General features: G+C 49.1%; 1 protein-coding gene across 1 annotated transcript in view; it reads left to right on the top strand.

Annotated features, from left to right (window-relative positions):
• Positions 1-12,857, top strand: part of FAM167A (family with sequence similarity 167 member A) — a 42,462-nt gene extending 29,605 nt beyond the window's left edge. Inside the window, exon 4 of the mRNA XM_028114425.2 lies at positions 9,596-12,857. Within this exon, the coding sequence (XP_027970226.1) occupies positions 9,596-9,859 (264 nt within the window). The 3' untranslated portion in view covers positions 9,860-12,857. The remainder of the gene's footprint in view (positions 1-9,595) is intronic.
• Positions 12,858-13,779: the final 922 nt, after the last annotated feature.

Genomic DNA, 13,779 nt, shown 5'->3' with positions numbered 1-13,779 from the left:
TGGAAGTCAGGGCACCTCAGCATCCTTCATTCAATTGACAGCTGCCCTGGCCACGGCTGATTGATCTCCAGACAATGTCTTAAGGAAGCGCAATGCCCGCCTGGGACTGGTAGCGCTCCCTGTAGGTACAATGTGAAGGCAGTGTGAAGAGCTCATGGGGGAGCAGGAACACAGTCCCGGAGCCAGCCCTCCCTGCAATCTGGCTGGAAGCCTCGCTCCAACAGCCTGCCTTGAGTGGCTGTCGGCCCCCACGAGGCGCCCCGCTGGCTGTCCAGGGCAGTGGCCGGGAAGTTGGGGAAGGCCCCACACTGGCCAAACTAAGGACACCCTGCCTGGGAGGGTCCCCTGCCTCCATTTCAAATCCTGAAGTGCTTTAGCATTACCAGCTCCATGAACCCAGATAAGCCACGTGATAAAGGGGGTGCTAACGCCACCCTGCCAACCCCACAGGGCTGTGCTTAAGTGTGAGGAGCGACACAGGTGTCAGGTGTAAGTAATCATCTGCAAAGTGTGTGGGAAGCATGATTTGGCAACCAGCTCTGCTCCGGGCCCTGTTGGTGAGCAAAGAAGAATCATACGGGGCCTCAGCACTCAAGTACTCCTGTAACTTAGTAGGAAAGATGAGAGTGGCATATAGGAAATAACTAAATGTTTAGCTCTGCAGTTCTGGGGGATAAAGTGGGACTAATACTTATGGAACCTCATGTCCTATACAGAGTATCTTATATATGTGTTATTCATGTCGTTCTCGAGAGCAGATATTATGATTATGCCCATTACGCAGATAAGGGAACTGAAGCTCAGACAGCTTGAGCAACTTGCCCAGAGTTGCACCACCAAGTGAGTGGTAAATAGAGGACTTTGAACCCACAAGCCAGTGCTCTGTTCACTCTACTCACTGCCTCTCCGCAGGCCTGGAGGGCAGCCTGGGCGAGAAAGTCAGGAAAGGTCCCCTAGGATTGTCCCAGCTGGAGAAAATCAAAACCTGGCCCTGGGGAGGTATTGTCCACTGATTCATTCATTCATTCATTCATTCATTCATTCAACAAATGGCTTTTGAGCACCAGAGCTATGCACCAGACACTGGGATGGGCCTGGTGAATACACGGTAGTCATTTCTCCTTGGTGTTTTGCCACCTGGTGGGGGGACAGATGAGTCAACAAAGGCCTTGTGTAAGTGCTGTGGTAGGAGGCACCCATGGTGGGGAGTGTCACCCAACCTGCAGGGCTTGGGGGCTAGGGCTGGGCCTGAAGGATGATGGGATGGGAAGGAGTGGTTCTAGGGGAGGGAATAAGGACCCATTGTGACTGCCATAAAGGGTAAGAGGCTCAGAATGGGAGAGCTGAGGCTGGAGAGAGCAAGAGAGCCAGGAGGGCTGGTGGTACCTTTGAAAAGTTTGAAGAAGGGGGAGACCTGTCCATCAGCCTCTTGAGTGTAGGGCCCAGTGCAGACAGTGGGAGGGGGAGCAGGAAGGAACCCACAGTGTGGAGTGTGGGGTGAGGGGTGACTGTGGGCATGCCAGTCTGGGCTTGTCCTTCCCAGCCTGGCCACAGAGCCTATCTCTTCTGCCCTCACTCAGAGAACACAGGATTCCTTTCTTGGGTGTGCAGCTTCGAGGCCCACCTCATGTCCAGGATGCAGTCTTATCAGGTAGGGGAAGATGATCTGCATCCCCTTTCCATTAAGGGGTCACATCACGACCCAGAGCCACTCATCTCACTAGGGGCTGATCTAGGACTGTGTCTTAGTCTCTTGATGCTACTGCAACAAAATACCCCAGCCTGGGTAGCTTCTCAACCACAGATTATCTAATTCTCACAGTCTGGAGGCTGCAAGGCCAGGATCAGGGGACCAGCACGGTCAGGAGAGGGCCTACTTCCAGGTCACAGACTTCTCACTGAGTCCTCACATGGTGGAAGAAGAGGTGGAGGGATCTCTCTGGAGTTTCTTATAAGAGCATTAATCCCATTCATGACTTAAGCGCATCCCAAAGGCCCCACCACCAAATACCATCACATTGGGCATTAAGGTTTCAACATGTGAATTTTGGGGTCACACAAACATTCAGACCAAAGCAAACTGGAACCCAGAGCCTCTGGGGATGGATCTGGGGGCTATTCAGGATGCATCGCTCTGTCCTTCTGAAAGGCCAGCCTCGTGGGTGAAAATGCAGTTTGGCCTTGGACCTTCCAAGTTTGAAAATCAAAGACCTGGTCATATACGTAGAGCTTGACTCTTGCCACAGAGGATGGACCATTCCTGGCAGGGTCCTGGCTCTGGGCTCTGCTCAAACTTTCCCTCCCAGCATACAATGGCTCCAAGGGGAGCACAAGAGCCCCTCGGAGGAGGGGAAGACAGATGAGTCATCTTCTGTCCAGTAATGGGAGCCATGGTGCCCTTCGGCCCACCCACGCCCCGGGCCAGGGACAGCGTGGCACTGGCCCAAGACTAGCAGCATCAGAGTGGCAGCCATGAGCTGCTCCAGGAAGAGTTTTCTGCTGCCACCGGAGTAGAGCCCTTTGAGAAGCATGTTCCAGCCTTCCCTCAAGTCAACAGCTTTGCTGGAAAATCAGCCCCTGAGCAGTTTGGTTTCTAGGGGTGTTTGAAAAAAATGTTTTAAAAATTTTCCCAGACCCTAAAGTTGCCTCTAGCAGCACAGTTCAGTGACACCACTTGCTTGCTTTCCTAACAGCTTATTTTGGCTCTTTCTCAGAGGCCAAACCCAAGATCAAATAATGAATAATATTTTCTCCGGGCTTCTAAGTGTGTTCCTACACAGCACTGATGAAAACAATAAGCTGGACCTTTTGGTTAAATTATATAAATCACCAGACAGCTTACAAAAACTATTTCTAAGGTTCAAGAATGAAGTCTCATAGAGAATACAGTGCATTCTGTCCTTTCATGGGTGGCTGAGAAAATGGCCTGGATTTTTCTACTCCATCTCCCTTCAACATCAGTCAGAGCCTGATCGTGACTGTGGGGCTGGGGTGGCTTAGATCCGAGCCTCAGAAATAGGGATTAAACTAAATGCACTTGAACAGCTCGGGATTCTTTCTGTCTTCCCAGATCTGTGCTAATCCCAATGTGCCTCAATCCACTCATAGCCCCTCTGGTTTGCCCTAAGCATAGGGCATTCTCTGGGGTGAGCTTTAGAGATAGGTTTGGGGCGGGCAAAGGCGGCATGTTCACAAGAATTGCTCCTTGTGCTCCTGAAGGTCAGCTAGTCACCGGTCTTTTGTATTTTTTCCAAACTCCTTAAATCTTCAGGGCATTTTAGACCTGCAGAGAGCAGACCCAAGAAAGTGTTCTAGCACATCCCATGGGCAACTAGGAATAAAGGTATTAGCCAGAACCTCGTGCTTTTAAGACTTTATTCAAGAAAATGGACCTGCGGGCTTCCCTGGAACACCAAGACATCATTCAGGGTTTTAGACTGAGCAAGTGAACACAGGGCAAGTGGGCAAGGAGCGCTGGGGAAGGAAGCAAATGATCCAGATTGCCACAAAAATGCCACTTCTCCAAATGCTGCAGGGGCCGTTGCCAAAGAACGAAACACTCTCTTCCCCTTGCGGGTTGGTCTGAGCCCCTCCTTCTGTGGTCCCTGCTCCTCCAACGTACCTCAGAGAAGCCTTCAACCTCCCAGACCACTCCGCCTCCTTCAGGGTCTGGTGGGTCCCCAGTGCCACCCAAGTTAAAGAATGTGTCTCACAGACAGACGGGCCCCTGGCCAAGAGGGGTCCTCCTCACCAATGCCTGCAGCATCCACATGTGCCTCAGGGAGGGGATTTGCCTGGGACCAGGAGGCTTCTAGGACATGGGACTTGGGGGTGCTAAAACCAGGAAGGTCCTGGGCAAACCAGGTCAGAGTAACCACCCCAAATATGTAGCTTTTGTTGTTTCTTTAATGGTGGTTAAATGTATGTATATTGTATAAAATTACCATTTCAACCACTTTTAAGTGTACAATTCGTTAGGTACATTCACAGCCGTTACCGTCCATCTTCAGAAGGGCTTTCTTCTTCCCCACCTGCAACTTTGTCCCCAGTAAACACTCAGTGCCCATTCTCCTATCCCCCCAGCCCCTGGCAACCCCCATTCGATTTTCTGTCTCTGTGAGTTTGACTACTTATGTACGTCATGTAAGTGGAATTGTAAAGTACTTGTGCCTTTTGTGGCAGGCTTCTCTCACTGATATATCATCCTCAAGGTCCCCCATATGTCAAGATGGCAGAATGATACGCCTTTGTACAGACAGACCATATTTTGTCTATCTGTACATCCATCGATGGACAAACGGGTTGCTCTCACCTTTCATCTCTTGTGACTAATGCTGCCATGGACACGAGTATACAAGTCAATATTCAAGCCCCAGCTTTCAATTCTTGCAGGGATATACCCAGAAGAGGCATTGCTGGATCATGTGGCAATCCTATGTTTCATTTTTTGAGGAACTGCCTCCACATCAGTTTACTGCAACATTGGCTTTGACCCCACACCGCCCAGAGGTAGCAGTCAGCCCATCTTCGAACTCCCCCTGAGACTTGGCCACAGAGACCTCCCAGCAGAGCGCTCTCCCATGAGGTCCTTCCATGAATTTCCTTGGCTGGCCATCCTACCGGCGTTGGCTCCAGCCGACCACCCCTGTTGCTACGAGACCACCGATCGGCCACCTTCTCCTTCGTGTGCTTCCTCAGCCGGTAGAACGCATCCTGTCACCGCCACACACTGACATTTCTCCCCCTTTCACCAAGTACTGTGCCCTAATTACAGGATTAATGCAATTGTAGGCACTCTTCCAAGGATCCAGCAGGCGCCTTTATTCCGCAGGAACAACAGGCCACCCTAGGAAGGGGGGTTAGAAATCAGCACGTCCTACAGTAGAGTCTGCCAGGGAGAGCATTAACCCACACTGATAGTTGAGTCACCGGGACCAGGCTTTAGGGCCAGCGTCTCAGTTGCTTTAATAAAGTCTTGAAAGTGGGAGGTTCTGGCCAGTTTCCATGGTCTGCACCTTGGCCCAGAGAGAAAGAGCTTGAGGGGTGAACCTCTTACCTCTGTTTGACTGGCAGTGATCAGCTCATGTGGCTACCACTTATTATCTACTATGCTTCTCATAGTCCTTGGAATAGACAGCATCTCTTCTCTCTAGATGAAGACACAAGTTCAGGCAGTGTTAGTGACTCACCCAAAGTCACACAGCTAGTGAGGAGGGGAACCCAGAGTCTAACCCCAGGGCAATGGGTTTCCCACTTTTACTTCTTCTGGGACCCAGCCCACCTCCAGATCAGCGGAAGACATGGAGAGGCCCCCAGCTCTGGGCTCTGATACGTTCTGAGGGCACCACACCCCGGCTGGCCAATCCTGGACAGTCCCTTAAACTTCTCTGAGTTGGTTTCCTCACCTGGAACACAGATTGAAATACCTCTCATCTAGAGCTGTGAGCAGATGCGGTGAAGTAATACGTGACAAATGCACCTGACGGTAGGTGGCGGAAGATGGGGTGTGAGGTCATCACTGCCTGCCTCCTTGGCAGAGAAGAAAAAGGCAGGAGGGCTTCCATCCCCAGCCCAGGCCCCGTCCCAGCTCTCCCACCTTCCTTGGGAGCTGCCATTTTTCCAATTCATGGCAAACAGGAGCAGCAAAGACTTATGTTCACTGAACATTTCTGAAAAGGTTAAAATCTAAAAAGCCTCTTAGCTCTATGAACCTTGTGGACATGATGCTAAGTGCAATAAGCCAGTCACAAAAGAACAGATGCTGTATGGTTCCACTTATATAAGGCACATCGAGCAAATTCATAGAGACAGAAAGTGAAATGGTGGTGGTTTTGGGGGGAGGAGGGAGGGGGAGGTGTTTAATGGGGACAGAGTTTCAGTTTGACAAGATGAAGAGGTCTGCAGGTGGATGGTGGGGGTGGTTGCATATCAATGAGAATGCGCTTAATGACACTGAACTGCACACTTAACAGTAATGAAGATGGTAACAATTTTATGTTCTGTGTATTTTACCACAATGAAAAAAAATTCTGGGTGGGGGGACCTGCACATTTTGCTTAGGTTTGTTTTTTTTGTTTGTTTGTTTGTTTGTTTTTTGTTTTTTTTAGCTGTGGGAGCTCATTTCTGTATGGATTTGGTCTGATTTCAGCAGAGTTACATTTTAAGAGGTGGAGGGCTCAAATTAATGTTTAAGGCACAGAATCACCTTTGGAAAATCCCTTAGTGAGTGAGAATAGGGCCAACACGGCAGGTTTTCCCTCTGGTGTTGGAACACTGTTTCTCTGAGCATCAGATGCAGTGGCTGATTTACATTCTGGTATCATAACAAAAGATATGATCTGAGTGACTCCTAGGGCAGCTATTCACACTGAGGTACTCTCAGAACCAGGGTCTGCTGGGAAAACAGCGTGTTCCCAGTCTCCCTCCTGGTGCTTTGGGGCACCAACAAGCAGAATGGCCAGAATCCTCAGCCCTGTTGAAAGTGTGTTCTTATTTCTCTTCTTTCCCTCGTGCAGAGTTGAATGAATCCAAGCTGAATGAGTATGTGAAGTGACCCTACCAAGGTGGCCTTTGTCCAGTCAAAGAGAACTGGACACATGCATTACACTCACCCCTCTTTCCAGCTAACTCTGATGGAATTTCAACCCTAAATTGTTCTCTGACCTCTGACTGGATCTGTTGGCCATAGAAAAATAGACCTTTCCCCCTACCAGGTACTCCTGCAGGCCATATCTCACAGATACTCCCAGACACCTGCTCAAACCTGAAATTCTTCAGCTTTAAAGGATCTTTTCAGACCTAAGACCCAATTCTTCGGACCAAAATTCAAACCTAAACCATGAAGTTCCTATCTTTTCAAAGAACTCTATCTTCAAATTATAAAATACCCCCAGAGAAATGGTTCAATCAAGACTCCTCGAAGACCCTATTAGATAAAGCAATGGGTGTGAGTTGGCATTGTCTTTCAGACAAATTTGACTACCATCTCCTTCAGAAGAACCTTAGATAACACCTAGCCCACTTCCAGGCATGACTAAGGGCTCCATAACGAATGAATGACCAACTGCCCTGTGATGAGCCTGCCATCATTAATTTGGTGCTACTCTAAATCAATAGAATATTCTTAAAGATTTATTTATTTTAGAGAGAGAGAGAGAGAGCAGGGGTGGGGGCAGAGGGAGAGGGAGAGAATTTCAAGCAGACTCCCCATTGAGCGTGGATTCCAGGACCCCAAGACCATGACTGGAGCCAAAATCAAAGTCAGATAGATGCTTAACAGACTACGCCACCCAGGCGCTCCAATAGAATTTCTGATTGGCAATAAATTTGGGTTTTTATGCCCAAGGATTGAGAAGAAACTAAGAAACTGGGGGCTATGAACTTTAATCCCAATTTTGCCATTAAATACTTTGCTGATCCCTATGCAAGATATTTTATCATGATTTTTCTCATCTACAAAATTGGAAAGAAAAGGGACTTGTAGAAATACATTTAAAAAATGAAAGAGAAAAAAAAACAATAAAATGCTTACCGGTGAAGTCGCTTATTTTTCTACCAGGCAATGCACTGAATCCCAAATCTTAACAGGGGAAAAGTGACACCGAGACCGTTTGTGTTCAGTTGCATAACAATAGAAAGGGTCCCTCTGGGATCTCATGGTTAATTTCTCCATGTCAGTTTGGTTCCGAGCACCAGGTGAAGGACATGGCTGAGCTTGAAGACACAAAACTGCGAAAACAATAACCCTTTGCAATGACAGAAAGAGTAAACAGTGAGAAGGAATTAAATATTGTGTCAAGTAGGAGGAGCTGAGGACCTGTCTTAGTGACAAAATGTTGTTAATGGAAAGGGCTCTGTGCTGGGAGCCTGAGATCCTGTGAGCTCCAATCCCCATCTCTGTCATTGCACAACTGTGAAACTGAGAATTCACTGACACTCTTCCAGACTTGTAAACTACTCAGCCAAGCTGCCCTGCTAATCCTTCAGGGCTGGCTGTACAGTACTAACAAAATTAGCACACAGATGAATTTTGGAAACTGTAAAGATGTTACCAGGTGTGGGGTTATTATCACTTCCCTTCCTCAATAGAAAAAAAAAAAACAAAAAACCCTGAGGCACCAAAAAGATCATGAGCCTTTTGTTAGTTCACTGAGCAGGGACTAGCTCCATATCCCCCCTACTCAACAGTACCTGAAGAGGCAGGACTTCCTTGTCGGTGGCTTGGGCTCCGGAGTCTGATTGTCTGGGTTTCTCATCTCAGCTCTGCCATTTATATGCTTTGTGATTTGACACAGTGACTGATTTCGTGAGCTTCTGCCTCTTCATCTCTAACTTGTGGATGATGATGGTGATATTACTTAACAGAGTTGCAGTGAAGAGTAACTGTAGCATGTTGATATACCCATTAGAGATCAAATCTTTGTGCCCCACTCTCCAAATTCATATGTTGAAGCCCTTACCCCCAGTGTGATGGTATTTGGAGGTGGGCCTTTAGGAAGTAATTAGATTTTGAGGTCATAAGAGTGGGGCCCGCATCATGAGATTAATGTTCCTATGAAAAGAAAAGAAAGCTGACCTTTCTCTCTCCATCATGTGGGGATACAGCAAGAAGGTGGCCATTTGCAAGCCAGGAGAAGGTCCTCAGTAAGAATAGAATCAGCCCACCCCTTGATCTTGAACTTCTTGACCACAAGAACTATGAAAAATAAATGTCTATTGGTTAAGCTTCCCAGTCTGTGGTGTTTTATATGGCAGCTTGAGAAGACTAATACATACCTGAAGAGCTTAGAACAGTGCCTGGTTCATAGTAAAACATTCAGTAAATATTAGCATATATTTACATATTTATTTGGCTTTTTTGAAACTTTATTAAGAAATATTACAGGCAGGGGCGCCTGGGTGGCTCAGTGTGTTCAGTGTCCAACTCTTGGCTTTGGCTCAAATCATGATCTCATTGTCATGAGCTCTAAGTAGGGCTTAGCAGGGAGTCGGCTTGAGGATTCTCTCTCTCTCCCTCTGCCCCTACTCCTGCTTGCTCTCTCTCTCTCAAATAAATAAAATCTTTAAAAAATATATTGCAGGCATTCTAAAATGTTTAAAGGCTTAAAGAATGATCTAACAGTATACCCACCACCCAACATAAGGTATAAAACATTACCCATACAGCTGAAGCCCCCCTAAACCTTCCCCAACCACCTTCTTTCCTTCCCACCCAGCGGTAATCATGCTCCTGAACTTGGCACTTACCACTCCCGTGCATTCCTTTATACTCTTACTCCACCCGTATGCATCTGTAAACAATGAGACTGAACCTGTAAGCCAGGACTGACATGTGCCTCTTCCAGAAGGGTTTAGACATAGTATCTAGCCTAGCACAAAGTATTGTTTGGGAAACCCATCTGTCCCCATTCGTCATCTTGCTGTGTGTGTCTTTTCACCTTCCTGAGCAGGGAATGTGCCAATATCTCCAGGTGGACCAACTGATGATGCAAGCCATTAATTGGATCTCTTATCAGCGGGTCTGTGTTTGTCAGAGACTATGGAACTGCAACCCCCAGCCCAGCTCTTTGCTGATGCCTCCCCTCCTCCCTTCCAGATGGAGATGCGGCTGCAGGACCAGCAGCTGGCCAGACAGCTCATGCGCCTGCGCAGTGACATCAACAAGCTGAAGATCGAGCAGACCTGTGACCTGCATAGGAGGATGCTCAACGATGCCACCTACGAGCTGGAGGAACGGGACGAGCTGTCTGATCTCTTCTGTGACTCCCCACTCGCCTCCTCCTTCAGTCTCTCCACCCCACTCAAGCTCATTGGAGTCACCAAGATGAACATCAACTCCCGGAGGTTCTCTCTGTGCTGAGAAGCCCTAGAAGGGGACGGAGGGGCCAGAGCAGAGTGTCTGGGAGGCAGGGAGGGGGCATGGGAAGGGTGTTGAGGCTGCGTTACCCTGAATGGGTCTCCCCAGAGGCAGGGCTTCCCTGTGGCTGGTGAACCGTGGGCCCTCAGACCCACGGCAGGTGCTCTCTCAGGGGGCCCCAACTGTGGAGCCCCACGACCCTCTGACTGTCCGTGACCCAAAGTGTTCTGCAGAAGGGCCGCTCCATCCAGATCTTCAATGAGACCTGGCTCCCAGCATGACACGTCTCCATCCTCCCCTCATGGACCCCCCATTCCTGTTTCCCGGAATCACTGGTGCTATGATCTGGGATCCCAAAGGGGGGCCCCCAAACGCTGTGATTCTTGCAGAAAGCTTCCCCAAGGGCACTGAGCATCCAGGGAGCAGGTGATTAGGTATGTCAGGTGAACCCATCTGCTGTTGCTGTCCTCTAAGTACGGGCTCAAATTCACCATAGACAGGTGACTCAGCAGCCCTGACAGGGACCCACCAGGAAAGGAAAACCAGGAGGAACGACAAAGTGGATCTCGGGACCGCAGGCCCTACAGCTGCTGGGAGTGCCTCTGCTGGGCGGCCGGTCCAGGCTGTGGCCACTCTTAGACCTTGGCACTACTGGTGCTATATCGATTGTTTTCAGCGCGAGCCAGGATACACCCGGGCAGCGTGGGTGGGGCAAACACAGATACCCTCTCTGTTGCCTGCCCTGGCCGCACACCCCAATCCAAATCTCCAAAGAGCCCCTTTGTGGCCACCCTGTGCCACCCTGCACCTCCAGGGGAGTGCCCGAGTGAACTAGGCAAATCTGTCCGTGGATTTCCCATCACCGAATTCTCCTGGTGGTATCACCTTTGTCCCCCTCTTGCCCCGCCCCCCCACCCCCAGAAAGACTCGAGGGAGCTCAGGAGCTCACCCTGAGCCTCCTCTGACATTCTGTGCCTGATTTAAATCACTAATTTTAATTGAATCAGACGGTTACTAATCTGTTGCTAACTTGTTCACAACTGTTTGATTTTTGTCCACATGGTGATGCCAGTTGGGTAGGTCAAGTTCAGTAGTTTAGGATTTGATTTGAAAAGGTTCTCCCTACCAACAAGCATGAGGCTCAGCAAGGTGAAGACTGAGACCTCAACAGTGAGGAAAGTTAGCCTCGTGGAATGCCACGTGGCGCAGGTTCTCCGCCCAGCTGGGGGTGCCTTTTGACGTCATCTAGTTCAAGCCTTCTTGTTCAGAAAGGAGTAAAGTGAAACCAGGGAAAGAGGATGACTTCCCTCAGATTACACGGCTCCTTAGTGGCTACTATCAACAGGTTAAATCATTACTAAGAATGCCTAGACAGATCACGTATCAATGAACTTGAACCCCAAAGATGGTCCTAATGTTTTGCCAAACCCACAAACTGCCAAGCCCTCTACTCTCCACCTCACGCAGCCCCAACACGTACCTCTCACTTTGCAATTCAGAATATTTGGGTCCAACTCAGAGCAATGCCTGGAAAGTGGACCCACAGAACACGTATTACCAGTCACATTTCCATGGTCGGAGTAAGGTGTCCTGATGTTCTTTCATGTTTCATCCTCTCGTATAGTCTCACTGGGGCCCGCGCACACTTCACACACACACACACACACACACACACACACTGACCCACACTGGGAAGGTTGTTTTTCTTTTGTGGGCTGGCAGTGCGAAGACGTGAATGAATGGTCCCTAGTTAGAAAAGAACTTGGTCTCTTTCTTGTGATTTCAAAGAGCCAGAGGCTTTATGCTTCCTTCGCAAAAGGTATAACAACGTAGATAAGAGGTGTTTTCTGTCTGACTCTGAGCAGTGGACTGAAGTCCGAGGCCCAGAGGACTGGTCCACAGAAGAGACCTGGGTGGGACGCCAGACCTTTTAGACCTGCTCCCCCTGAGGCAGGAAGGGAGGGGGATTTTCTCGACCCCGCGCTGTCTCTCCTCAGGGATTCTGCACGAGCACTGCCAAGTCCTACCGAGGTATTCTCGCCAGTCTTCTCTGAGATACGTCCTTGAGATGGCAGGGGTCAGGGTGGCCTACACACGCCACCCGCTCTGGAGAGGCACACAGGTACACATACACCCACACAGGAAAGCCCATTCCATCTTCTGAAAATGATGCCAAACTGGCTTTTTTTTTTTCCTTTCTAGAAATCAGTCATTACAGGAATTGAAAAAATTGGATTCAACTGAAGTGGCTTTAGTTGATTTTGTCGATCCAATTGAATTGGTGTCAACTTTGGCAATTTAGTTGTCCAGCTCACCTAATGTCCCCTTCCTTTCTTTGTTCTCTGAGAGCAAACCGAGATCGAGGCACACTTTTTGGAATAGGTTAGACATCTCAGCTCTTTTGCTTAGTTCACCCCCAAGAGAATTTAATTTGGGGATGAGGATGGAGGAGAAAGGGGAAGGGACCAGAGATGAGAGTGGAGGGGGGTAGACTGGGTGTGTCTCCTTACTCATCATCCAGTGTCTGTTAGCTCCCTTATTCCCACAGGGAACACGAATAACTCCGCAGGTCAGCTCCCTGTTGTAAAGCCCCTGCCTTATGGGGGCTCAAGCGATGTCTATGGGTCCCCTGCAACCTAACCTGTGTTGCCAGCATCCTGGGGCCACCTTCTGGCTCACCACGTGTACACAATACTGTTTGTAGTTTAAATCATCATCTGCCCATCTCTGTGTCACCCCCAAGGACCGCGGGTATAAACCACGAGGTCTCCATAGACACCGCCATGCACGGCAATGTGTGGTGCCTTCATGGACTCAGCAGAGATCACAGAGGCCCGGGGAGCCTGGGGAGGCTTGAGAGGGCCTGGGCCAGCCCCAGGGCCTCCTCCCTGTAGCAATATCAAGTGCTATTACATGATGGACAATTTATAATCTTATTTTTTATGGTTCTTTGTTTCTATATTGCTGTTAGAAGAAGTGAAATAAAAATATTTCAAAAGAAGATACTATATAAGGGGGAGAAATTTGTTTTCTTTTACCTCATTCCTATTATAGCACACAGAGAAAGACAGAGAGAGAGGGAGAAGAGAGGGAGGAAGGGAGGAAAGATGGGTTTGGGATTTACTTTGGGACATGTTTTGGGACAGACTTTGGAGGTAAAGCCAACAAGATACACCAACAGCTTGGATGTGGAGTGTGAAGGAAATGGAGGAATGAAGAACCACCCTCTGGCTGGCAGCTGACTGGAGGGGCTGCCATTTACTGAGATGAAGATGCTTTGAGGGGAGCATGGTTGGGGCAGAGGGGCAAGACCAGTAGCTGTGTCTCAAGCATGATACATTTAAATGTCTATTAGACATCCCAGTGGGCAATGAGTAAGTGCTTGGCTATAGGGACCCGGACTTCAGGAAAAGGCCAGTGTTGGAGACATAAGTTTGGGATTCCGGATTTGGGTATTTGGATTATAGTAAAAGCGCCATGCCTGTATAAATTCCTCAAGGAAGAGAGAGAGGACATAAGAGAAAGGTGCAAAGTACCATATCCTGAGACTCTGACGTCTAAAGGTCTGGAGACTGAACGGAAGGTGATGAGCAGACTATGAGGGGAGCAGAAGTGACCTTTCAGGGCTGGTGCGGCTTCTCCATTCAGGGACACAGCCTGACGCTACGCTAGCTGCCCGGTGGCCCTAGCCAAGGGTATTCCTCTGGGACTGGTCACGTCGGTCGCCACAGTGGCTTCCAGAACCTCCTGCAGATCTTATCTAGCTTATTTAGAAAGGGGGTTTTGAACCCTGTTGACAACATTCCCTTTGGCTTCTCAGCGGGAGCAGAAGCCTGTCCCCCCTCCTGACTCTCCGGCAACCCAGATGGGCACCGGCAGCGCGGGCAAACTCCCCGGGCCAGCTTCACGGAGGGCACCCCCCC

The sequence above is a fragment of the Eumetopias jubatus genome, unplaced genomic scaffold (assembly GCF_037043125.1).
Source record: "Eumetopias jubatus isolate StellerSeaLion01/CBP00866 unplaced genomic scaffold, mEumJub1_p1.0 scaffold_2, whole genome shotgun sequence".
NCBI lineage: Eukaryota > Metazoa > Chordata > Mammalia > Carnivora > Otariidae > Eumetopias > Eumetopias jubatus.
Note: the sequence above shows the minus strand (reverse complement) of the source record. Positions and strands in the feature narration are given on the sequence as shown.